General features: G+C 40.5%; 1 protein-coding gene across 1 annotated transcript; it reads left to right on the forward strand.

Moving 5' to 3' along the window:
- Positions 1-1178: 1178 nt before the first annotated feature.
- Positions 1179-22958, forward strand: map1b (microtubule-associated protein 1B). Its single transcript, XM_074617204.1, has 7 exons — positions 1179-1606; positions 4213-4314; positions 12096-12178; positions 13006-13146; positions 13838-18974; positions 19079-19317; positions 20645-22958. Exons 1-7 carry the CDS (start codon positions 1423-1425, stop codon positions 20798-20800), a joined length of 6042 nt encoding a protein of 2013 aa, XP_074473305.1. The 5' UTR covers positions 1179-1422; the 3' UTR covers positions 20801-22958.
- The last annotated feature ends 4090 nt before the right edge of the window (positions 22959-27048 follow it).

The raw sequence follows: 27048 nt of genomic DNA on the forward strand, positions 1-27048 counted from the left end.
GGAGCCGATCTCAGCTGACATTGGGTGAAGGCCAGACTATCACAGGGCTGACACATAGAGACAGACAAGCATTCACGCTCACATTCACACATTTAGAGTCAACAATGAATCTAACCTGCATGTCTTTGGACTGTGGAAGGAAACCGGAGAACCCGCTAACACAAGGAGAACATGCAAACTCCACACAGAAGGGCCCCAAGCCGGGTTTGAACCTGCAACCCTCTCGATGTGAGGCGACAGTGCTAACCACTGCACCAGCGTGCAGCCCTACAGTGGTGATGTTAGTCTGAATTATTCTTGAAATAAAATAAAATTAGATTAAATAAAGCTTTATTTAGGAGTTTAAGGGGTTGGCGCTGACCATTTCCTGTCATCTCTATACTTATTACTCCACTGTGAACTATCTAAAGGCATTAAATGCCACCCAAAAACTACTCACACAGCTTTGAATGCAATAATTGCTTTGATTTAATTGCACAATGACACTGTGGCATTAGAGTATCACCCAGAATTATACTATAATTCTGAACCTTTGTGTCCACCTTATTATCACCACAGATAATAAACCTCTGGGATCATATACAGGAGCATCACCTCTGCAAAATATGTCCACAGAAAACTGAGCTTAATTACCAAACAAACACTGATGATATAGACAAATAGAGCACTAAAGGAGGCTCTCCGGCAATTTAGAAGGCCCATTGCAGTGCCACGGATTCAGGGGACTTGCAGAAGTTTTTATTTAAATGATTTTTTGTTGTTGTTTTGTTTAGTTTTTTCTTCTTCCTGTTTGTTTTTCTTTTCTTTTTCTGTAGCTACTTGCCAATTTTGTACATTTGTGATTATGTTCTTTTACTCTAATGGTGATCTATCAATTTGTAACCCCACCCTATATAATTATGCTTAAACACCAATAAGAAATTGATCACAAAAAAAATGAACCTTTAAATCAAGTCTTCATACAGAGAGCTCTGGGTATAAAACTGCTTTTGATTTATTTTGAATGGGCAGCAATGGTTTAAAAACTCCACACCACAATAAAACGTGTATTTGTAACAAGTAGCTATACTATAAGGAGTCTAGCACTGATGGATTTGTTCAATACAAAGCATCACATCTGATCTCAGTGACTTCCGGAAGCGTTTGATTCGTTGCGGATGACATCAGCTGTTGAGAGTGAGTGTGCGAAAAAAAAAAAAAAAAAACACCAGCGCCCTCTTCTTCTCTCCCCGGTTACCGAATATGACACAATGTCTGCTGGTATAAAAAGCTAGGGCCACTCCTATCAAGGCTCCACTTGTATGTCTGGAGACCACTGCAGCGAATAAAGAAGAGAGGAGGAGGCTGCTGTTGCTGCTGGAAGCATCCTGCACGCTTCTTCTGTTCGGGAGATAAAGAGAGACAGACAGAGAGAGGAGGAGGATGGCCACCCTGGTAGAATCCGCAGAAATGGAGACTTTAGGCGGCCAAAGCAAGACGAGCACGTCTCCGACAACCTCCACTCCATCGCAGCACTTCAACGACGGCAAATTCTACCTGCTGGTGGTGATCGGAGAGATCCTAGCCGAGGATCACCTGAAGTGTGCCATTGCGGACATAGAGAAAGGTAAAGATGGGAGCTTTGTGTGTGAGGAGGGTGGAGGAGAGCTGAACTCAAACATCTTCACAACAACTTGAACTAGATGTTTATAGCTTAGAAGTTTTATAGCTGTAAAAGAAGTCACTGCAGGTCTTCTGATTTTACGCACGCCTGATGCCAATTACGCACAACAAATGGCTCATTAATAACCTTAATTATTGGCTCATTTGAACTAGAGGTGATGTTGTTTATTATAGGGAGATATTGAGCATTTGAATTAGAGGTGATGTTGTTTATTATAGGGAGATATTGAGCATTTGAATTAGAGGTGATGTTGTTTATTATAGGGGATATTGAGCAGCCCCTCCCTGTAACATCAGCATAAACTGAAGTCACATCTGGTAACCCCACAGGTATACCTTTCTTGCCACTTAAGGAGCACTTTAGTCTGATTATCATATTAACATCAGTAGGCCCAACTGTTGTCATCCACACACACGTGGGCCAGCTCCTCTAATAAAGCTGCCAGCAGTGATTCAGCATTAAAAATCTGGACTATGCGTCAGTAATGCAGCGGATCGCATTTCTTTGGCTCCAGTGCAGCTGCGTGTTTTTTCTCTCTCTCCCTGCAGCACCTTGGCACAAAACAGGGCTTTTATTCAAGGTGCGTCAGGCTTTTGTTCCAGGAGAGTCCCACCAACGCATCAGTTTACAGTCTGGAAGAGACTATACAGCAGCTTTCTGTCTCTTTGTGGAAGAAAAGCTGAATAAATCTGGTTTTAAATCAGTTTTGAGGATGAAATGACTGCTTGGCTATAACAACGGAACAGTAATAGATTAATAACCCCCCCCCCCTGTCATCCCGTGGGAACATCTCTCCATCATCAGCATCATAAGCATCATTCTGCATCCAGCTCTCTCATCCTTCACCGGCTGGTGGGCGTGGCTCGGTCCGCACTGCGGTCCCTACGGAAAGCCACAAGGAACGCTTTTCAAAGTGAGCATAGGGCGTTTTAGAAATGCCACAGCTGCTGCTGTATACAGTGGTCTGTCTGCCTCTCTCTAGGCCTGAGTGCAATGCACCGTGTTATAGTGAGAGAGGAGAAGGAAGAGGAGAATATGGCGCAGTTACTGTGTGGGTGTGAAACCAAGTGAGGCAAGAGGAAAGAACATGAAGAGGAAGATGATGTTTACTTTTGGGTATCACCTGATTTTAGTTTAACCTGTCGGAGTCACAGTTTATTTTTCTATCATTATGTTAATTCAATAGATTATTATGTCAGATCTTGAGACCAAACGTATACTAGTGACCTTGGCAAAAATCTAAACACAAGGTCTTTTAGTAGCTGTTCTGGAGCTTTTGGTTTTATAATACTATCTTCCTCAGTAGATGGAGTTTGCCCCAATTTTTTTTTGCAAAATTGTAATTTTTTCCATTCTTGAATTTTATTTATATAGCTTATTATTTTTTTTATTTTATTTTATTTTTTTTATTTTATTTCATTTCATTTTATTTTATTTATTTATTTATTATTTATTTTCAATTTTCCTTCGTCAAATCTATTTTGTATTAAAGGGCTTTTCTATTATTGTTGAATTTTATTTTATAAAGCTTATTTATTTTATTTTATTTTATTTTATTTTATTTTATTTTATTTATTTATTTATTTTATTTTATTTATTTTCAATTGTCATTCTACAAATCTATTTTGTATTAACAGGCGACATTATTCTTGAAAAACTACATTTCATCATCTTCATCACTGTTGCGCATATTAATCGTTTAATGTTCTCATATCATTACCACACCCTTTATTTCTGGTTTAGGCCTACTGTTGTAAAACCCTTTCAACAGATGTCAACTTTGATGTATTTTTACCTCACAGATAAACACTTTAAAGTCATGTCATCACATAACTTCACAGCAACTAATGAGTATTTTCATTGTTGATTAAACTGTCAATTATTTTTCTCGATTAATCGATTAGTTGTTTGGTCTATAAAATGGTGAAAAATGTAGATCAGTGTTTCCCAAAGCCCAAGATGACGTGCTCAAATGTTTTGTTTTGTTTTTATATTCAGTTTACTGTCATAGAGGAGTAAAGAAACCAGAAAATATTCACATTTAAGAAGCTGGAATCAGAAAATGTTGCCTTTTTTTTTCTTAAAAAAATACTCAAACCAATTACTCAATTATCAAAATAGTTGGTGATTAATTTAATAGCTGACAACTAATCAATTAATTGTTGCAGCTCTTCACAGAGGCCTCCATTGGGCATTGACTCAGCATGATTATGAGAAGAGGATGATACCACCATGACTCAGCTCAGTGGAGGCATACCAACTCATCTAGCCCATGGCAAAAACAGAAACAGGGCTATAGATATTTCCTATTATAGATCTCTTTTTTCATGCCCAGCCAGTAACAAGATGTTCACTCAAAGATCAGTAGAATAGATGTGTGGGTGAGACTTTGCACATTTTGTTAGACCTGTTGCCAAGTTCTCCCTGTGTCGTCTGCTCTGTGCATTGATTCATTTTCAGACAGAGGAGCTAACATATGTTTTTCTTCGCTGGTGTCTTTTCTTCTCCTTGGTCTTGATTTTTTTGTTTTGTGTTTGTGTATCTCGCAGGGATCCGCTCATGGGACACCAACCTCATCGACTGCAACCTGGACCAGGAACTCAAGCTGTTTGTCTCCAGACACTCGGCTCGTTTCTCTGCAGACGTCAGAGGTAAACTGGATAAAGATATTTTCAATGATAATTTCACACTAGAAGTCTGATTATGTTTTAAAGCTAGGGTCGGTAATCTTCTTCAAAAACATTGTTCTGGTTATAGTTGTTGAAATTCTCATTACATCCCGACAGCAGACAATAAATCAAATGCTCTAATAAATGGTCTGGCTGTCGCAGGACTGTAATAAACCCGGCTTTTGGAGCAAGTGCTGCTGCTACTTTCATTGGATTAGAGTTGGTAACACTGGGCTGGGTTTTTTGATTGCTTCATTTTAAAAATCTAGCGTACTCTTGCTAGTTTCTCAACATTACCGACCCTAGCTTTATTATGTTTCTAACAGCTTCTATTGCATAAACAAAACGTGAGACACACTTTTCCAGCATGCAGATCATTATGCCTGGTTCAGACTACACAATATTTTTCTTGGTTTACGATCGGCACTATGTCAGATTAGGCGATTGAGAGTCATAAATTGTTGTAGTGGCCGACCAATCATCGCTGCTCGTCTTTCACAACGTGCATGATGTCATCAGGAAGGAAGTTTGATGCTTATGGCAGTAGCCTACTCACCTTCTCTTGCTGAAATGCCTCCGCTATTTCACGCCATATTTTTTCTTTTTTCACTCTGTCGTGGTAGTCCCTCAAGGAGAAATAAAAAAAGAAAGCTCGGGTGTTGTTGCCATAACGTTAGCTCCACAAATCTTTCCTCTATTTCACAATTCCACCTCACAGCACCAACATCGTTCTTCTTTTGCTTTGCCATCGTTTACAGTTGTACGCGCCTGAGCGGCAATTTACGGCTATAATGGAACACGCTGTGGAAGGCAAAAAAAAATCAAACATGCTAGACTTTCTGTCGGGATGTCGTGAGGCATCCCACACATGGCATCGGTTGTCGTCTACTACGACACACTACACAATATAAAACGATTGATTGATGCGCACAACACTCATTGTCGTTCCCGATCCGAGCCGACACCCTGCGACCGTCGTGTCGGGCTATAATCGGGTTGATATCATGTAGTCTGAACCAAGTAATAATACAACAATGTAAAATACTCCTGGAAGTCCTGCGTTCAAAATCTCATTTAAGTAAAAGTACATAAGTATTAATAGCCAAATAAACTGTAGAATATTTTATATGTAATATAGAATTATTATCACTGATGCATGAGAAGCGTTTTGTGGTATTATTGTTGTAGTATTTTATTAAGTGATGGGCAGTTAATCAGTAAAACCTCCAAATTTATAAAGACTTTTCTGTCTAAAACTGAATCCTAAACATTTTGCAGTGCAGTCTGAATATTTCAACCTGTTTTTAATCTAAATGTTTAAAAAATGTTTTAGAAATGAGTTACTGTATCTTGTAACAAGAAAAATACAGCAGGTTGTTGCACTATGATTATGAAAATTGTGATATTAGAAAATGTCGTAATTAGTCGATAGATCTTTTTCACTTCTGATGAGAAAATACAACTTAAATTCCAGATTAGAATGATTGACTACTGAACAATGAATATCGTTTTAACAGCTGCATTTGTTTTGTATGAAAGATAATCTGCAATATATGCAAAGTAATGAATATCTACAGCTGTCAGATAAAGGTAGTGGAGTAAAAAGTACAATGTTAAACAGATGCAGAAGTACAATTACCTCAAAACTTAAGTACAGTATGCTTTCCAACGCTGCACTATAGAGCAGTGTAAGACTGCAGCTATAACATCCGTGCAGTACAGTAAGCAGAGGGGTTTTATTACCTGTCCCTGCAGGGATACGCCCTCTCAGCATTTTGTTGTATGCTGATATTGTGTGCAAGGTGAGGGAGGGGCTCTAAAAGATGGAAGAGATCCAGTGTGGACGGACATGTGGTCTGTCAGTGGGCAGTATGGCCTTGATGCTCAGCAGCAGTTAAAGCCTCTGCTTGGCACCGCTCCATATTGGATCTGACCAGCAGGGCTTCGTACTTCACCACAGATTGATCCGGCTGCTGCAGACTAAATCAGACTGATTTATTTTATTGCGGTGATATCAAATGTCAGAATTGGGCTTACAGGGGTGAAATACAATGAGGGAGGTGAAACATGGAGATTTATATATAGAATTCAAAGAGACTCAAAAACCCCACTCCCCTTTCATTCAACCTTGTTTTTTTTACCATTTTCCCATCCTCCATTCTTCTCTCCTCCTTCCTCCATGTGTGCTGTTGCCTTGCAACCCAGTATTAGATGTGCAGTTGATTCGGGAGTAATTAGCGCTGTCGAATCCCCGGTGGCATGTGTCTGTCCGTGAAAATATATAGAAGGGAGGGGAACAGAGAGGGTGAAGGGAACGGTTGTGAAGGGAGAGAGGATGAGAGAAAAGCAAACAAGGGAGTAAAGAAGGGAGGGGAAAAGACGAAGACAGAGAGTAGGTTAGGAGGAAAGGATAAGATAGAAGCAACAGAAAGAAATTCAGTTCTGATTAATGCATTAATGACGCCAAGAGGTTTGTTGCTACACGCAGTAGAACTGGATTGTTCTCGTATATTCTACGCCTCAGGCTTTTTGCCAAGTCTATTTCTCAAGGGGAGGATTTTCATTGTCTTTTGAACTTTTACTACATGAACTGCTTTATGAAGGGCTTCCTAGAAACATTTGCAGGGCTCTTATGCTTATTAAGAACAGTTCCCCTGAATAAAGTTACATGGAAGTGTACTTTGAATTGAATCTTGTGAATTACCCATATATCACTGTTTGAAATATAAAATAAGTAAAGGGATAATGTGCAGCAACAGGTTATTGTTGTGAAAGAAACCTCTTCAGGGTGATATGGCACTCTGACCCAAAGGGGTTTATTTCACAACAATGACCGGCTAGCTGTACATTATCCCGCTTATTACACGGCTACTTACTTAAGAAATCAATAATTTGACACAAAAAGAGTCCACCAGAGTCCGACATCAGAGCCGCGCCCATAGCAACGGTCTGTTATACATAGCAACGGTCTGCTATAAAGAAATAACAGACCGTAGAACGTCGTGATTGACCAATCAGAATCGAGTATTCAACTATGCAGTGTAATAAACAGCTTTAAAGCAGTACTTTTGGTAAATGCTTATCCACTTTCTTCTCAGAGAGTTAGATGAGAAACTCAATGTACCACTCTCATGTACGTTTGGAGTAGGGTTTCAATCTTCTCATCTAACTCTCGCCAAGAAAGCAAACTAGCGTGTTTCTAAAAATGTCGAGCTCAACCGAACAATAAGTGCATTTTTATGCCTCCACGCCGGTGAGAGCCATGGCCGGAGGCATTATGTTTTCGGGTTGTCAGTCCGTCCGTGTACATACGTACGGTCCATTCCTGTGAACGTGATATCTCGGGAACACCTCGAGGGAATTTCTTCAGATTTAGCACAGGCATCGACTTGGACTCAATGATTAGATTGTGGTGGTCAAAAGTCAAAGGTCAAGGTTACTATGACCTCACGTTCGTCCCATTCTCGTGAACGCAATGGTCAAAGGTCACTGTGACCTCACAAAAACACGTTTTTGGCCATAACTCAAGAATTCCTATGCTAATTATGACAATTTCCCACAAATGTCTAACAGGATAAAATGATGAAGTGATGACATTTTGGACAGACATGGATGTAAACTGCAACTTGAATCAAGAAATCAAATCAATCAAATCAAAAAATCCATTAAATAGTTGTTTGCGTTTACCTTTTAGCTTGTAGTACATTCATTGTTAAGGGCTCAATGATCAGGAAAACATAAACCAGCAGGTGGTATCGGGCGGAGGATGACGAATGCAATTATCTGTCTGCTTGACAGATGATATGCCATCCATCACGCTGCATTAGCGCACAGGAAGCCTGGACCCCACAGTGGGGAGGAGGAGAAGGGAGGGAAAAAGGGGCAAGACAGGAGACCTCCGGTGTCTCCATGATGGATATATGATACTTCTGGTTACACATAGATTTCCCAGCACTAGCTCTGCCTTCAATGCAATCAGCACTAAAGCCTAAAAAGGCTCTCTCTAAACTGCAAATCCACTCTTAGGAGATTGTTGAAGACAACATTGCAGCTTATGATCGATAGAAAATAATAATTGTGTTGACTTTCACAAATGAATTTGTCCGAGATAAAGATCCTGCTGATTCACAAATACAATCCCGTGTTCTCTAGATGTCTATTTAATCATTGATCCGGTCGGTTCTGTAACAGTAAATCAGCAGATTGATTGATCAGTCACGCACCTATCAAGCCGCAATACCCTTCATATTCATTGCTGGAAGAATTAGGAATAGAAACGAGTAGTGGGAAGACATAATAATGTTGTAATTATTGTATTTCTCCTACCTGGTTGTCATTTAGAAGTTAATTCCTAAAGATAACAGCTGTAAAGGAGCTTAAAACGTGAGTCGGCCGGCTCAACAGCTCCATGACCAGACATATTACGTATACCAGTTCCCTTTTTAATCCAGTTGTGTAGGGGCAGTGGAACAAGTGACATTGAACGTTGTGCTCAGGGGGGGGCCCATCTTTGCTGCTGAAAGTCACCGTGGTCGATTGTTCTGTTGCGGTGGAAAAGGAACTGACAGGAAGGAGAAAGGTGCTGACACATACAGGGCATCCACCCTGCAGTGATTGATCTATAATCCTAACGTGTGAGGACTTTTTTGGATGCAAAGGAAGGAGGCACTGAATTTAGTTGTTCCACTGATCTATTTCTGGTGCGGTGCCATCCACATCGATGTTCCCCCTGTCTGGTTCAGTCTGTGGCAGGCAGGCTATACCAGTCTTGCACTTTCTATTCAGCCAGGAGGAGAATGCTCAGTGATGCATGTGACATTACCTCGCCTCCCGCTGAGACAGAGACGCACTGGGCATTAAGGGGTTTTTATATCGATCAAGGTAATTGTCAGGGTCAAGCAAGCCCCAGTGCACAATGTGTCATTTTTTGACGAGGTTGGCTCAGACACACGGTAATTTGGCAGCGTAATGGTAGTGGTGGTGGTGGTGGTGGTAATGGTTGCTGCCTTGTGCTTCACTAGTCCTCAGTACAGACTGTACTTTCTGTTTCATCACATAAAATGCCGGTAAGCGGGGCGTAACCCACAGAGTGACAAACAAAGAAAAATGCTTTTCTATTACATTAGCAATGGCTTTTGTATAATAGCATGACAGGATGAACGATTGAGTGTCCTCTCATTTCGCAGACCACTGAAAACTGTTTCCTCAGTCCCTTGTTCTTATGGAGGAGCTGCAGGTCATCAGTTTAAGACTGCTGCCCCTTCAGAACAAAGCTGAGTGAAGCTGGTTTCTCCCAGAGACATGATGGTTTGGGATTAGACTGACACAAAGCTCTGCTTCAAACTGATAATAAAATGCAGATGCAAAGGCTCAAAAATCAAGACATGACATTTTGGACTTGACTTTAATTCTTATTTTATTTGATGGCGACGATGCAATCTAACATAGTTCCAATACAGGGCGTGAAACTGATGAGCTGCACAGAGTTTATAGCTATCGCTAATTTTCAACTCTGGTCCCTAGTTGAACTTTTACATGCACAATATGATTAAAATGTACAGCTTTCTTGCGTTTAATACTGGCGCTAAAGGGTGCTGTGTGCGGCGGTATACCGAACGCCGACGGCCGTGACTTGGCCTCGGTATTTAACACCCCGGGAATGAAAATGGGCTGATTTGTGTTGGCTTGTTCATTTATGTGAATCAACCTTCAGTTTATTGATATTAATTATATTTAATTATATTGTTGGAAAGAGACAACAAGATCTTAAGACCTTTTCTATGCTGAACTTGCAGAAAAGAATTGCAAATTAAACACCCACCCCACCCAAAAAAAAGAAAATGGTGATGTTGTTTTTGTCATTTATGCCATGATACTGAATTTATATGAAAGCTCAAAGTCACACCAGGAATATTATTCCCTCCAGACAACTAACTCCATAAAACAAATGGAGTGCAATATCGTGACTACTAAAGGGTTGACAAGTGGGTAAAGAGTCGTTATTTCTACCATCACTCAACTCCCCAGAATATTAGAGGCTAATAGTGATGTACTGTACCGGAGCCAGTTCACTATTAAAAGCAGTGAATGAAGGGGTTCTTCCTTCTGGAGCGACAGCCCTCTGGGAGGAGGCGGCAGGGTTAATGGCTATGTGCTCCATAATGAGAATCTGTTATATGAAATATATATGGAGGAATCGGCCCAGCAGCCAGATAGCTGCTGCAGTGTCACGTCTCTGGAGACGAGGCACGCTCTGTCTTCTGAATTTTAAGCTCAAGCAACACCCCACTGCCCTCTGAACCTAACAGGGAGCGTATTCTTTGTTTGTCTTATTCGCAGAAGGTTAGCAGCAGCATTTTCTTTGTTTTTTTACCAGCGGAAATTTATCTAAATTAACAAACTAAATCAAGTCTTTTGTCAGTTGGCTCAAAGGGGAATTCAGTGATTCATGTATTCAAAAAGAAACGGGATAACAAGAAGAAGAAACAAAGAGATTGAATTTGTGAAACCTGATGTGTTGGGGTGAATAATGATGCTAGAGAAACCCTGGACCAGAGGAAAACCCCCCTAATACACACAGAGACACAGACACAGTGGGATCACTGTCATTATCATAATCAATCATCCAAAACAGAGGATGATTGATTATGAGCCTGTCACACCCCACTGTTCATTTTCTATCTTTATCTAAATGTTAGTTATGGCAAAGTAGACTAAACCATATTTAGTCCCCATTATACAAAGAGAACAAACAATGATTGGGTCTTTTTGTATTGATTATTAGTTGATTAACTGATCGTCAGAAAATTAACCTGCAGCTATTTTGAAAATCAATTAATCATAACCATAATTTATTAATGGTAAATTAACAAACAATGAAATGATAATAATCTTTACTTATTATTAGTAATGCTATAATTTCTGTTATTTTATCATTAGTTTGTGTAATATGAAATAATTAGTTTATAAGTTATATATTGTATCATAGCAGATAAGAGACGATAACAATTAAATTCTGATTACATTAGTAAACTATTTATTAACAGTTTATTGTTGCACACATTTTAACATTTTATATACTATATTAAGTATTTGTTAATGATGACCAAATGATTTGTAAACCTTTAAGAAATTGTATGTAAGACATCTATAAACATTACATAGATAAATGCACTAGAAACCTTATTAACCTTTAACAAAGTATTAATTATCTCTCTAAATAATTTTTATAGATGCTTTACAAAGTATTTATTAACCATTTAACAAGGTATTATAATCAGTTGCAACTTTATAATTTAGCTGTCCAAATAATGTTTATAGACGGTTTACAAATCAATTATTAACCATTAACAAAGTGTTACAAATATATATCTATCTATGTTTATAGATGTTTTACAAAAAACATTTTTAAGGTTTACAAATGATATCTTAATCATTAACAAATACGTATGTACATAGTGTATAAAATGTTATCATATACATACAATAAACTGTTAAAATAGCATAAATTATAACATTAGTAATAATTAGTAATATTATCATTTAAACTATGTTTAATCAAGTTACCATTTATAAATAATGGTTATTATAAGGTGTTACCAGTAATTTCTCTAAGTAAAACTGCTAAAAAAGTCCCTCCTTCCAGTTTTGTAAATGTGAATATTTGATGGTTTTCTTCTTCTTGTGTGATGGTAAATTTAATATCTTCATGTTTTGGGCTGTTTTTTTTTTCATTTCTAACTATTTTCTATTTTGTTTTGCAGGGCAGAGAATCCTTCACCATAAAAGTAATGTCCTGGAGACGGTGGTGCTTATCAACCCGTCAGATGACGCAGTCAGTACCGAGGTAAAATGAGCTATAATTGTTGTTGACAACCTCCTTCCTTATTCTGTATATTTGTATTTATTCTTCCATCCTCTTATCAAGGAGGGATGACTCACAAATACATTAAATAAATGCACATTTACAAAGCAATTACAGCTTGAAAGGATTATTATTCAGCCTTGACTGTCCACCGTGTTTTAGCCAATTATCCACCCTCATAATAGGCACTGCTGTTTGCTGCAGTTGGTTGGAATAAAAAAGCAATTAGGAGCTCAAGGGGACAAGACTAATGCATCATTTACAGATAGAATAACAAGTGCAGCCTTTCACCTTTAGTTATTACAGTGAAGCTCTTGCTAAATTCAGATGGGAGGCAAGACTTAGGAGGGTCTGGAGCACAGATGACACAAGATTTTCTCTTGTGTCACTGCTCCTTTTCAGTCTCCAAACCCCCCCACAGCCATGTCTGCAGTCAAACTGTGCATTACTAATATCTCACAGCACAGCAGGATTGACCTGGCCAGCCACCCAGAACAGCTGACGTTGAAGTACAAAAAAAAATAAAATGGAAAGAGAGGAGAGGCAAGTGATAGAGGGATGAAAAGAAATTTAGCAGAGTGAACAAGTCAGCTAATTAGCTAATGGATTTGAGTGGCGTGCATTAAATCGTTAAGCTGATTGCAGCAGCAGCAGCAAGGCTTTGAATTCTCTTTTTCTTTCTTAAGCAGTTGCAATAAGTAAATTACTTGTTTACTGCTTTTCTCAATATTTCTTTAACGTATTGTACATTTACTTTCAATCAAAGTCAACGGTGCGCTATCATGTCATTTACTTCTTTTAATTTCCAGGTTCGTTTGATGATCTCAGACACTGCCAGACACAAGCTTCTGGTACTCTCAGGGCAATGCTCTGAAAACAGCGGGGAGCTGATTCTTCAGTCTGGATCTTTCTCTTTCTTCAAATTCATAGACATATTCACCGACCAAGAGGTGAGTCAATGTGATGAATTGTAATAAAATTGTTTTGTAATAGTTTTCCACATAAAAAAACCCTCAAATGTTTAGTTTTGGCGAAAGTTATTATAGAATGAGAAAATTATATATTTTTGACAGTAAAACCCTTTAAAGGTGCTAAATTTGATATCCAGAGCATTAATATAGCATCAAACAGTTATTTGCTATATAAAGATATAGTATAGTAATATCTACCTGAGCAGAGAATGAAGTCGTTCTCCCTCTGTGTTGTAATCAGAGCTTCTCCTCGCCAGCCGTGTGTGCTTTTAATGCATGTTCGTGCATGTGAGCGTGCCCCACTGGCTAGCTCACAGCCGCTGCTCTGCACTGCTCTCATACGGCGGTTACAGCTGATAACACCGTCCCGACCGACGGCGTCATCACGGATGCGTAGCACCCACCCTCCAGTAAACACTGTTAGCTCTTAGGCAATAGAAATGCTCCCCATCCCGTATTTAGCACCTTTAAATAAAATAAGAAATGCTTGGTGGTTGCCCTCCATAAAAAAAACTTTCTAGCATTACATAATAGTCTTTAAACTTGACATACATACAGTAAAGGAGTGCACATATACACATACTGAAACTGTGATTGCAGAGCACTATTCATTTCATTATCTACTCCGACATATTAGAAATTAAAGCCACTTCATTTTTCTCATGCACAGATTGGTGAATTGCTCAGCACCATTCACCCGGCAAACAAAGCCAACCTCACACTCTCCTGTCCTGAACATGGCGAGTGGAAAAACTCCAACTTGGACAAACACAACCTGCAGGACTTCATTAACATGAAACTAAACTCCACTCTCATTCTCCCTGAAATGGAGGGCCTCTCAGAGTTCACAGAGTATTTATCTGAATCAGTAGAGATCCCATCTCCTTTTGACATGCTAGAGCCACCGACCTCAGGTGGATTCCTCAAACTCTCCAAGCCATGCTGTTACATTTTCCCCGCTGGCAGCGGTGACTCCGCTCTCTTTGCTGTCAACGGCTTCAACATGCTCATTAACGGTGGCTCAGACAGGAAGTCTTGCTTCTGGAAGCTGGTGAGACATCTGGACCGGGTGGACTCCATTCTCATGACCCACATCGGCGACGACAACCTGCCAGGCATCAATAGCATGCTGCAGAGGAAGGTTTCAGAGCTTGAAGAGGAGCAGTCACAGGGTTCGACAGCTAACAGCGACTGGGTGAAGAACATGATTTCTCCAGATATTGGTATTGTGTTTGTGAATCTTCCTGAAAACCTGGATAATCCTGAACCTAACTACAGAGTGCGGAGGAATGTTGAGGAGGCAGCTTTCACTCAGCAGTTCCTCACCAAGCTAAATTTGAGGTTAGAGCCTTTGCAAAGGCCCGTCGGAAACACTATAGAACCACTCATACTTTTTCAGAAAATGGGTGTTGGAAAGCTTGAGATGTATGTGCTTAATCCATCAAGGAACAGCAAGGAGATGCAGCACTTTATGAAGCAGTGGACAGGTAGTGAAAAAGACACCGCCTCCATTCTGCTGCCAAATGGAAAAGAATCTGAGTTCCCCGTCTCTTACTTGACTTCCATCTCTTCACTCATCGTGTGGCACCCGGCAAACCCCTCAGATAAAGTTGTGCGTGTTCTCTTTCCTGGAAATTCCACCCAGCATCACGTCTTTGAAGGTTTAGAAAAGCTAAAGCACTTGGACTTCCTGAAGCAGCCAGTTGTCACTCAGAAAGCGATGACTTCTAATATGCCGTCAACACCAACACTAAAGCAAGCTAAGATGAAACACAGAACAGACAGCAAAGAGAGCCTAAAGTCTACCCCAAAGCCATCACCAAGCAGAAGCATCAGGAAGGATTCAAAGGAGGAAGCACCAGAAAAGGCAAAGACAGATGCAGAATCATCACAGGAAAAAACACAAAAGACTGAGAAAAAAGAAAAGGCCCCGCTGAAAAAGGAGAAGGCAAAGGCACCTGAGAAAGAATCAAAAGCAAAGGCAGAGCAAACAGCCCAAAATGAGACTCCAGAAAAAAAGAAGTCTGAAATAAAACCCAAAGTTGAAAAGATTGCTAAAAAGGAGACCAAAGTGTCCGTGGAAAAGAAAAAAGAGGTTAAAAAAGAAGTAGCGAAGAAAGATGATACACCCAAACACGAAGCTAAAAAGGATGAAAAGGTCAAGAAAGAGGAGGCAAAGAAAGTTATAAAAAAGGATTTCAGAAGAGACTCACCTATGAAGGAGAAGAAGGAAGAAAAGAAAGAGCTAAAGAAAGATGCCAAAAGGCCCTTTAAAGACATAAAAAAGACATCCGCTGCGGGTGAAGAAAAGAGTCTCGCACCAAAACCAAAGCCCCTGAAGAAAGACAATGCTTCAAAGAAAGACCCAGGAACCCCGTCAAAGTTAAAAGACAAAGGAAAGCCAAAGGTGACAAAGAAGGAGACAAAGGTCGATAGTGGCAAACTTGCAGCGAGTGCAGCTGTTGTTGCAGAAGACCCAGAAGTAGTAAGATCTCTGATGTCCACACCAGAGGACCTCACTAAGGATTTTGAGGAGCTCAAAGCTGAAGAGTTTGTAGAGGATGATGCAACAGTGCAACAAATTAAGGAAGAAGAGGCTGTGATTATCCAGCATGAAGAAATAATGCAAAACAAAGAGTCACCTGAGGCATTAGAGTCTGTGGATGAGGGTATAACTACAACGGAGGCTGAAGGAGACAATGGAGAGACTCCAGAAGAACAAGCTCTCAAGGGGAAACTCAACGGCAGTGTAAGTGAGAAGTTTGAAGATGAAGGCACTGTAATGGAGGAGGGAGGGGATTATGAAGAGAAAGGAGAGACCGAAGAAGTTGATGAACCACAGAGAGCGAAACCAGATAAGCTTACTCCCAGTGAAGATGAACACAAAGACAGAGATGAAGAAGTCAAACCAGGGGATAGTGTTGAAGACAAAGATGATGTAACTAATAAAAATGTAGAAGTAAGTGAGGGAGAAACAGAGAAACGTAATCTGTTTGTATCAGCCTCACCCAAAGTGTCCTCACCTGTTTCTCCGGCTGCATCTATCCATGATGAAATGCTTCCAGTTGGCTTTGAGAGCTCAACAGCCTCAGATGATGAGAACAGAGACGAACCCCCCGAGGATTACACCGTCACCTCTGGCCACACCCAGTCCACTATTGAGATCTCCAGTGTGCCTACTCCAATGGATGAGATGTTGACCCCTAGGGACCTTATGAGCGACGAAAACACCAATGATGAGTCTCCTTCACAGGACCTTGGCAGGTTCGTGGCATCAGCATCTGGAGAGTTTGATAGGAAGAAGCTGTCTCCACTTGCGGATATGCCAGAGTCAGATCACTCTCAGAGTGATGCCACAGAAGGCCAGGACTACGACCACTCCGCTTCCACGATATCTCCCCCTTCATCACTAGAAGAGGATAAATTATCGAAGGGGTTTCCATCTGCAGGGAAAGCTGAAGGGTTTGCCACAGCTCAAGAGTCATGTGACACAGACTTAGGTAGACTCAGTTCAACTTCCGCAACATCACCTCTTGTGCGTTCTCCTTCAGTGGACCGCAAGGACAAGTTTGATTCTCCATCCCTGTTTGCTGCTCCAATAGAACTGTCAACCACAATGGCCAGGGCAACAGCCGATCCCTCCATCAGCCCAGATGACAAGACATTGGAAGGAGCTAACTCGCCTCAGTCCTCTGGTCACACACCTTACTATCAGTCACCAGTAGATGAGAGAGGAGGAGCCCTACCACTTGTGTCAGAAGATGATGCACAGGGCCCAGTAATTGTGGAGGTCACAAGTGATAAAGAGGATGCTTCTAATAAAGGTACTCCAGAGCCTAATGAGCCAGAACGAGAAAGTTCCTCCCCCCTAGAGAAGGTAATGTCCTCTCCAAAAAGCCCGACTCCAACTGAACGCGATTCCCCAACGAAGATGGAAAAGTCACTCTTTGATGTAGATGAGAAGAAAACTGTAGATTCAATCTTGTCCTCAGCACCAGTGACCAAACAGGAATTAGACACTAATCCTTTCACAGCTTTCAAAGAAGAGAGTAAAATGTCCATTTCAGAGGGTACCACATCAGACAAGTCAGGAACCCCTCCGGAGGAGGTGGTAGCAGAAGATACTTTTTCACATTTAGCTTCAGCATCCACCGCCTCTCTGGCCACCAGTTCCTTCCCAGAACCCACCACTGACTCTCCCTCACTTCATGCTGAGGTAGGCTCTCCTCATTCAACAGAGGTAGATGACTCTTTGTCAGTCTCCGTGGTTCAGACCCCAACCACCTTCCAGGAAGCCGAGGGATCTCCAACCAAGGGAGACAGCCCAAGGCCCATGTCTATCTCCCCAGACATCTCACCAAAGGCGAAAAGCAGAACACAGGACACAAGATCCCCAGAGCACTCCACCATGTCAATAGAGTTCGGCCAGGAGTCCCCAGACCACTCCTTAGCCCTGGACTTTAGTAAGCAATCTCCAGAGCATCCATCTGTGGGAGGCAGCTCACATGCTGCAGAGAATGGCCCGACTGAGGTTGACTACAGCCCCTCAGATGGAAGACCATTTGATGACCATAGTTCTCCAGTGGAGAAGCCTTTTCTTTTTGAAGAGAGCGATCCAATCCATGCCACTTGTGCAACCCCATCAGATGCATCTCAGTCCACTCCCTCTGTTACAACCCCATGCCAGATGACAGAGATGCTACATGTCGTGGCTGAGCAGACAGACAAGTCTCCGGTCACCCCAAAGGCATCCTCTCTCACCCAATCTCCGCATTCCAATGAGCCATCCCCAGTGCTAGGAAGTCCCCCAGCTAAAGACAGCACCAGCCCAATTTCACCATTTGTGGAGAGCATTAAAAATAAATCGGACACACAGCAGAAATATGACAAGTCACCATCACCTCCCAAAGCTGCTTCCCCATCAGCGCCTTTTACCTTTTCAAAAGAAGAGATCTTTTCCCCGGTAAAGGAGACAAATCCCTTTAAATGTGATGATTCTACACTTGAGGCAAAATCCCCTGTGAGCCCCAAAGTTCCCTTTCCATCATATCTACCTCTCTCCCCTGATCCGTGTTATTACAATTCTGCCTGTGGCTCCAGGGACCCAGACTCCACTAAGAAGAGCCCCTCTGCTCCATCTAAGACAGATGTCGACCTCTGCCTAGTCACTTCATGTGAGTATCGTCACCCCAAGACAGAACTATCCCCATCTTTCATCAACCCGAACCCTCTAGAATACTTCATCAATGAAGAGAACAACATGGATGAGGAGAAGCTTCTGACCAAGTCAGGAGGAGGACCCCCACCTCCAGGAGGTAAGCTTCCCGCCAAGCAGTGTGAGGAGACCCCACCCACATCCATCAGTGAATCTGCCCCCACCCAGACGGATTCAGATGTTCCACCAGGGACAGAGGAATGCCCCTCCATTACAGCAGATGCTAACATTGACTCTGAAGACGACTCTGAGACTCTGCCTACTGACAGAACGCTGACCTACAGGCATGCCGATCCTCCTCCGGTGGCACTCAGGGACTCTGCTCCATCCTCAGGCCACCATGACGTCTGCATGGTGGACCCAGAGGCCCTTAAGGCTGAAGAAAACCTCCACAATGCTAATACAGATGGAGGAGAAAAGCCCAAGAAGAAAAAGCTTGTGAAAAAGTCTTCCTCACCAGCCAGGAAGACTGCTCTATCAAAAGTAAAGGACGTAAAGACTTCCTCTCCGAAGAAAAGTGTTGGAGAAGGGAAAGATGCCAAAAATGCAACCAATACCTCTGCATCCAGAGGTGTAAAAAGTGCCACATCGGGTGAGTACTATTTGTTCATTGTCATCATTTATATAACTTTACATGATTTGCTCATATTTTTTGAGAACTTATCAAAGAGATGGGTTTATTTTTACCTCTTTCAGGTACTGGCAGTGGAAAGGCATCAGGTGTGGCATCTCTGCCCAGCTGTCCTCCCATGTACATGGATTTGGTTTACATCCCTAATCACTGCAATGCCAAGAATGTGGATGCTGAGTTCTTTAAGCGGGTGCGCTCCTCTTACTATGTGGTCAGTGGCAACGATCCGACAGCTCAGGAGCCCAGTAGGGCTGTCCTTGATTCTCTGCTGGAAGGAAAGGCCCAGTGGGGAAACAATTTGCAGGTAAGTAGTAATATGATTGATATCATGCTGTAAAAGTAACTGGAATACCATGTGTTATTTATTTAGTTTTTTTATTGACATAAATAAATTTCAGGGTGCCAGAAGGGTTTGAATGTATAAAGACAATAGTCAATAGATTTTTTAGTTATGAGCAAATTTTGCAATGATTTATATATATATATATATGGCTCTTTGGTCCACTGTTCATCACGTTTGCATTTAGATTATGCCGAATTCCCACCAGAGCAGTGGCGGCCTGCAGTCGAGCTGCCGTGCAATGTTTATGAATGAACTTTGACTGGCTCTTTGGTCCTCTTATCATCACATTTGCATCCATCCATCCATCCATCTGCAACCGCTTATCCCGTTAGGGGTCGCGGGGGGGCTGGAGCCGATCCCAGCCGACATTGGGCGAAGGCAGGGTACACCCTGGACAGGTCGCCAGTCCATCGCAGGGCTGACACATAGAGACAGACAACCATTCACGCTCACATTCACACCTACGGGCAATTTTTAGAGTCCACAATTAACCTAACCTGCATGTCTTTGGACTGTGGGAGGAAACCGGAGTACCCGGAGAAAACCCACGCTAACACGGGGAGAACATGCAAACTCCACACAGAAGGGTCCCAAGCCGGATTCGAACCTGCAACCTCCTCTAGCTGTGAGGCGCCAGTGCTAACCACTGCACCACCGTGCCATATAGATTAGAATTTAGTATATTCAACAAGTTCTCATCCCAAATCGTCATATACCGATGCTTTGTCAAACCCCTCAGCATCACTTTTCGGTCGCAGTAAACACACGCTTAATGTTGTGAATTAATCAAAAACACTTGCTTAAGTTTAGGCAACAAAACCAGTTAGTTAGGTTAAGAAAAAAACAACATGGTTGGATTTCAAATTTTGTCTGCACAGTGAAAATGTGACTTGTCGTTGTGAACACGGGACACGAACAAACAGCTGATTGTAAAGTGAAAATGAAACGTAACGCACGGGACACGAACAGCGGTCTCCTGGATGAAAGCCCTGTGTTGTTGGGCCCATCCACCTCCCCTTCCGTCCGCCCTGTTTGCGCACCTTTTTGCAGCAGTATCGAACGCCGACGGCCGTGACAAAGTGTCTGTATTTCACGTATTTGAAATAACATTCCATATTTTCTTTTCTCTGTTAAAATCCTGCTAGTTATACTACTGAACTCTGCATGCAAACATCAAAAGGGAAGAAGAGACAGAAAGACATAGAAGATATTTTTTTAGTTATAAGGATGATACTTGAATTCTCTGAATACTGGAGCTTATAGAAACCTCCCTCCTCTCTGGTGTCAGGTCACTCTGATTCCCACCCATGACACCGACGTGATGAGGGAGTGGTACCAAGAGACCCACGACAAGCAGCAGGAGCTCAACATCATGGTCCTGGCCAGCAGCAGCACTGTCGTCATGCAGGACGAATCCTTCCCGGCTTGTAAGATAGAGATGTAGGCCTGTTCAGCAAGAGATCAGGAGGCCTAGTGGCTGATAATGAGAGGGATCATAAATCGAGGAAGAAAACAAACCCATGTAGCATAAAACCTAAGCAGCCACTTAAACACTTATATGCTAAAATGCTACTTCTTGTGTACTAAACCCTGAAAAAATAAATAGCTACAATGAGGACTAACACTAGAACAAATTAGCTTTGAGGGGCTCCATGCAAAGGACAATGTTTTCTATATAAAGTAAGACATCCTCAACGTGATTTTTAGATGTAAATGGATTGTGCTGGGAGGAAATTAAAAACCAAATAAAACTAGCCAAGCCATGATTGTCCAATTAACTCTGGTACAGAACAAATAATGATGTTGTTGTTGATGTATTGAGTTTCTTCTGCATCCCCAGATCAAAATACATGAGAGCTTTTTAAACAATTTAACTACTGTCGAGGAACAAAACATCCCTCCGTATGGTATATTCTTGAATAGTGGCTGTTATCCACACCAAAGGATAAAACAACATGTTTTCTGTTATTGCCTTAGGGAGTCAAAATGAATGTATAAGAACCGGTGCAACTAGCAGAAGAGTGGGCAGGTAACGTCAATCCAAAAATGGACTGTTAAATGGATAGTTGAATGATGACAGATATGAATTAACTTGAAAGGATACTCAACCCTGATTGGCATTAATATGATGTCTGACTTTATTCATCACGGGCGAGACTAAGTGCCCCTGCCATTGCGAAACCTTATGTTTTTAAGTCAGATGGGTTTTATTTGATTTTAAATGGATGGTTTTAAATCTGGTGTTTGTTGTTGCTGATTAATTTATTATGTTAAATTTAGTTTATTGTGCTTGATTGTCCAGATAGCCTTTTACACCGCGCAGCAGGAAGTCGCTTCAGAATGCTCTCCCTTGCCTTGTAAAATCTTATCATTTCCACAATGCTTTCCAAAAGGCTTGCCTTTTATTTCAGATTGTCTGTTTTATTTACATATTTTAATTGATTTCAAAAAGAGAAGATTTTATTTGTTATACTTGTTTTTATGTAATCATTGAGCTATGGGGAGTTAGCCTTTTCCCATTGTAAAGCTGGTGAGGCAGGATATTTTCATAAACCTTCAAATGTCTTGTTTTTCTAAAGCATTGTACTATAATTATAAATAGCTTTGTGGCCGATGGAGTGGTTGGAAGACATGCATGATATTTTAGTATTTATTTTCTCTTTTTTTTCAATTGCTCAGACTTACATTAAGAACAACAGGGCTACGCTTAATAAACACATGTAAGGAGCATTTTATGATTTTTTGCAAGTTGTGCCATGACATTGTATACTACGGTAACTCAAACGGCGTACAAATGTGCACTGTATCGATACAACACTTGATGCAGTGCAGTAGTTTTTCAGGTTGAAGGCTGAAAATGTATTGGGACAGAAGAGTTTCTCCCCTTTAGCCGGGATGAAAAGGTCAAACAGTTTCCAGGAGAGGCGTAGTCTTGAGAGAAGGCAGCACACAGAGGTGAGAGTGAGTGTGTTTTAGATGAAAGTATGTAAAACAAAAACTAGACACTTTAAACACGTACATGACACAAACCAAACGAACAGTACAGAGGCCACTGATCAACTTTGACAGGCCACCTTCTGGAAAAAACAAATCACAACTCGATGATGACAGGCTTTGTTACTTTGGGTTAATCAATCGACTCACCAGGCTCACCAGATATTTCTGAAATGATGTCAGGTGTTCATGATACCACTATAGACCAGTTTACCTGCAGGGGAACCTCAAACCAACACCATAACCAACAACAAACCTACAAACTCTGAACTGACATTTCTCCTTTCTCTACACTTCCTCTCTTTTCTCTCTCCGTCTATTTATCTATGCCTTTTTCTCCTCATCTTTCTCTCGGGAGAACTTTAATAATGTTTGTCTGCAGCTGTGTGGTATATTTGTCTTGTGATCTTGCATCCTCTCTGCCCCCTTTTTCCCAAACTCATATGTAACTTCTAGCAATTAGTTTCAAGTGAAAGTATTCCTTAGTGCTTTCTGATGTTTGTGTGCAATATTTCCTCTACCCATGCGGCGAATCTGATGTAAGAGGAACCACTACTAAAGAACAAACATTCAAAAACAACCACAATAAAATCTGTTGTGAAAAAGAAGGATTTGTGTCTTTGTCTTTTTTTAATCTATTTACAGTGTGTTATACAAGCCTCTTCTGCTGAGCCTGGCTCGTGCACAGAATCATAAACTGAAATCAAATTCAAAGATATCATAAATCCAAATCTCTCTTACAAGGGAGTAATGATTTAATAAAAACATTTTGCTGTTTAGGCTACATGCCCAAAGAAGTTACACCTTTACAATTCTACTCATATAAACAAGACAAGGGCTACTTTCCAAATCGCATACTTTTTATTTATGATTTAGTACATACTGCAGCTGCCCTTACAAAGTACACATAGGCTACTGTTGCATGCAGTATGCATACAGTTGGGACATACTACTTCATCATAAAATTTCATAGCAATCCACTTATTGAGCTATTTCAGTCTGGACAAAAGTGGTGGACCGACTGACTACAAAGTCCTCTGTAATGATGCTGGAGAACAGAACATTGGCTGCCAAGTGAATGTCATGTGCACTCAGACTATGAGATTGTCTATAAGTGACAATGTGGCCCAGGAGGGGAAGTTGTTTCTTTTGGCATCCTTGGTGACAAGTGTCCCTGAGAGCCAGACAGACAGTATAGACGGGGCATGTACTGTAAGTTCCCTCAGTGTAGACGGAGACTTATTTTAGTCTTGAGTGATGTAACAAAGCTAAGATAAAAGAGCTGTGTGTGAGTGTTTTGACACCGTTCTCTACTGTAAGTAAAGGTATTTGCCTGACTTTGATTGTTATATTTTGTGCTATATAGGCTACTTTATCATCCATGTATGGAAATTGTATGAATATTTTAGCCCTGCCAGCTGCCTCACTCTAGAGATGGCAATGTTAGTCGGTCGGTCGGTCCACCACTTTGGTCCAGAAATATCTCAACAACTATTGGATGGATTGTTATATAATGTTGCACAGAAATTCATGATCAACACCTGCAGTGGGAGAACACATAAACTGGCTGCAAATAGCACCAGCTTGAACCCAGAACCATGCAGATGGGCAGCAGTGGGAAAAAAAAGATACCAAATGAATAAGATATATGCAGCATATAACAAATTAATAGATCTAAAAATATAGAATATCTAGAACATGAAACATGTCAGAAGGGTAAGAGAAAAATAACATCAATTTAGGTCGTATTTAGCTCCTCCAGTATGTAGTGAACTCAAGGACCTCTTACTGTAGATCAGACGCTGCAGGGACACTAACTGAGAAAGCAGAGCAGGAAAAGAGGACGTGTCTCCACAATTCAACCTCCATTTGCTTATACAGCGGCTGATGTCTGATGTCTGAGCCAGTCTCTCAGAGCTGTTTCAGCAAATATACTCCACACCAGTGAGCGAAAAGCTTTTATATTTCCATCCATATAGTGTTACATTATTATTATGCAAATGAGAGAGCATCCCCACTATTTATCTAAACCCAACACACAGCTGCAGGCGTTTATGTTTTAGTATACAAAATCAGTCACTGAGTGAATAGGCAGGCATATAAATGCACATCACACGTCTATAGATGGAAGCTAACCTATTTTACTGTCTTTCAAGGACGGTGACATTAGTGCAATGTGCACACAGTAATCAGTACCAGCTGTTTTTCTTTTTTTTCTGTGCCAAAACTGTTTCAGTGGGGACATTTATTAATGATGATGGGACACCCCGGGCACTTTCCGAAACCAAAGGGAAGTGCACGCAGGGATAAATCAAAGGAGATGTAAGAGCTCCTATCTGTCGGCAGAAACCTGGCTGTTTTGGGAAATCAAAGCCTGAGTGCTAAAATAGACTTCCCCGACAAACAGACCACATTTCCCTGTTGATTATTGCATTATTTGAGCAACTCGACATGAGCTGCAACCACACTAAAGCCTCAACCTGTAGCTATAGATGAGCTATATGTTGGAAAACCTGTGCTTTTCGAATTCATACAGTATGCACACAGAGAGAGAGAACTCCACAGAGACACACACACCTTGCAGGATACTATAAATTATCCAAGCCCTCGTGTTCTGATTGGCTGAACAGCTGGATGGGCTGAGATGTTGTTGCCAAGGCAACAGTCGGGAACTCCCTGTCCCAGCCCTATTTTCCTCTGTGCAAGATATAGTCTATCTTTGGAGTTACTTTAAGAAGCACCTTAATCGATGCAATGAATCTCCTCCAAAACTCATTCTCGCAATGGCTGCAGAGTTTTGCAATTATGTTTCCACAGAAGTCGACCCAAAAAATCACATCTTACCATTAAACCCTGTATGAAGAAACAAGAAAAACAACATTATATACACATTATATAAAGAAATGTACACATGCATAGTGTGCATTTGTGTATGATAAACAACTGAATAAGCCTTTACTTCTATTAGAGTTCTGACACTATAATATTCAGCATAGTTACAAGGAGTCAAGAAGAATCTAGAAAGTATTTCAATAAAGATTTAAAATGTATAAACCACAGCATCACATAGAAAATGATGCAGCAGGACTCCTTCATAAGGACGTCCTTGGTTATGTAATGCTGTAGAGGTCAATGGGTACATTACTGTCAGGGTTCGGTGCTCGCCGAGTGAAGGTAAATGCAAATCTCTTTAAATGAGATGATAGTCGTTCTTCTAACTTACATTTTTCCAACATAATTCAGGCAACATTCGTGGCCTTTTTACACAAAATTGTATAAGTTCAAATGGTAATTTGGTTTTAAAATGTTTTGCCAAACCACAGCTGTAGTGTTTGTGACTATAATAAGAAAGAAAGAAAATAAAAATTGTGGTGTTTGAATGTCTCATAGGACGTTTGTCTTGTAAATTATGCCAAGAATGAAATTGCCGTTTTGCAAAGTGCAGAAGAGACTCTGGGGACACTGAAGCATCTAGAGGATCTGGTGTGATAGTTGTTTGAAACAGGAGAAATCATGTTGCTTGTACTGTATATATACAAAGGTACATACAAATGAATCTTCCTCTGTATACTTGAGCTTGAAAAAATATTTTCATTTGAAAATAAATGTCAGCTTAATTGATGTAGCATTAATAATGGCGTTGTTATAATAATGAATGTATTTTCCTGTTGTTGCTTGCTACAGTACTTAGGGTGTATCTTCAATTTGAGCAGAAATTGCAGAAATAAAACACAATAAAAATGCAAAAAATCTAAAACAGAAATAAGTATTAATTTATTTTTTTAAAAAGGGGGAAAAAAGCAAGAGCAACTTAAAGAGACAAACACAATAGAAATCAGAGGTGAGCCTGGAAGATGTTGGGTCAACTCGTTCATATTTAGATTAGATTAGATTTTACTTAATTAAGCAAGCAGCCTGCTGAGAAAACGAAATGCAGTTTAGCGTCAACCAGAAGTGCAAAAAGCAGTTACGTGTAGAGTAATGTACATATTTAGGCTAGAATGGTAATTTGGATAATAAATAATAACAGTAAGGTGTAAATATGACTATGCTACGATAAATGCAGTATGAACAGTGTGGAATTAATGCAAAAATGTAGGCTGTATCACTAAATTAATAATATATTGTATTTAAATGTATGGCAATGACAACCAATACTACTAAAAAGCCAAAAGTGCATATTTGTAGCATACATTATTATTATTATTATTATTATTATTATTATTATTATTATTATTATTATTATTATATAGCTATATGTGTGTCCCAAACTTCCAGACAGCAGCAAACTCATCAGTCATGTTTAAAGTTTAGTGCAACAGCACCACCTGTAGGTTAAAAGATGAACATCTTTTTTATAATAAAATAAATAAAATAAAAAATAAAAAATAAAATAAAATATCCAGTTTAAACATGTAATGGCACAAAAACAAAACAGAGCTTCGTGTAACAGAGAAATCAAAATAAATGACCATAACATTAATGATGTAGAATTACTGTTCTCATCCTGCAGCGCCTGCACAGGATACACAGGATATTGGATCATACCAATTGCATACTGCTTATTACAAAATAAAAAACAAATAGCTACACACTCTGTCTTACTCCAGTTAAAATATTTGTTAAGCTACAAATACATTTCAAAAATATTTTGTACTATTCAGGCAGCAATTGGCGTTTAAAAGCTCAATAATACCT

This window comes from Sebastes fasciatus, chromosome 19, assembly GCF_043250625.1.
Source record: "Sebastes fasciatus isolate fSebFas1 chromosome 19, fSebFas1.pri, whole genome shotgun sequence".
Taxonomy (NCBI): domain Eukaryota; kingdom Metazoa; phylum Chordata; class Actinopteri; order Perciformes; family Sebastidae; genus Sebastes; species Sebastes fasciatus.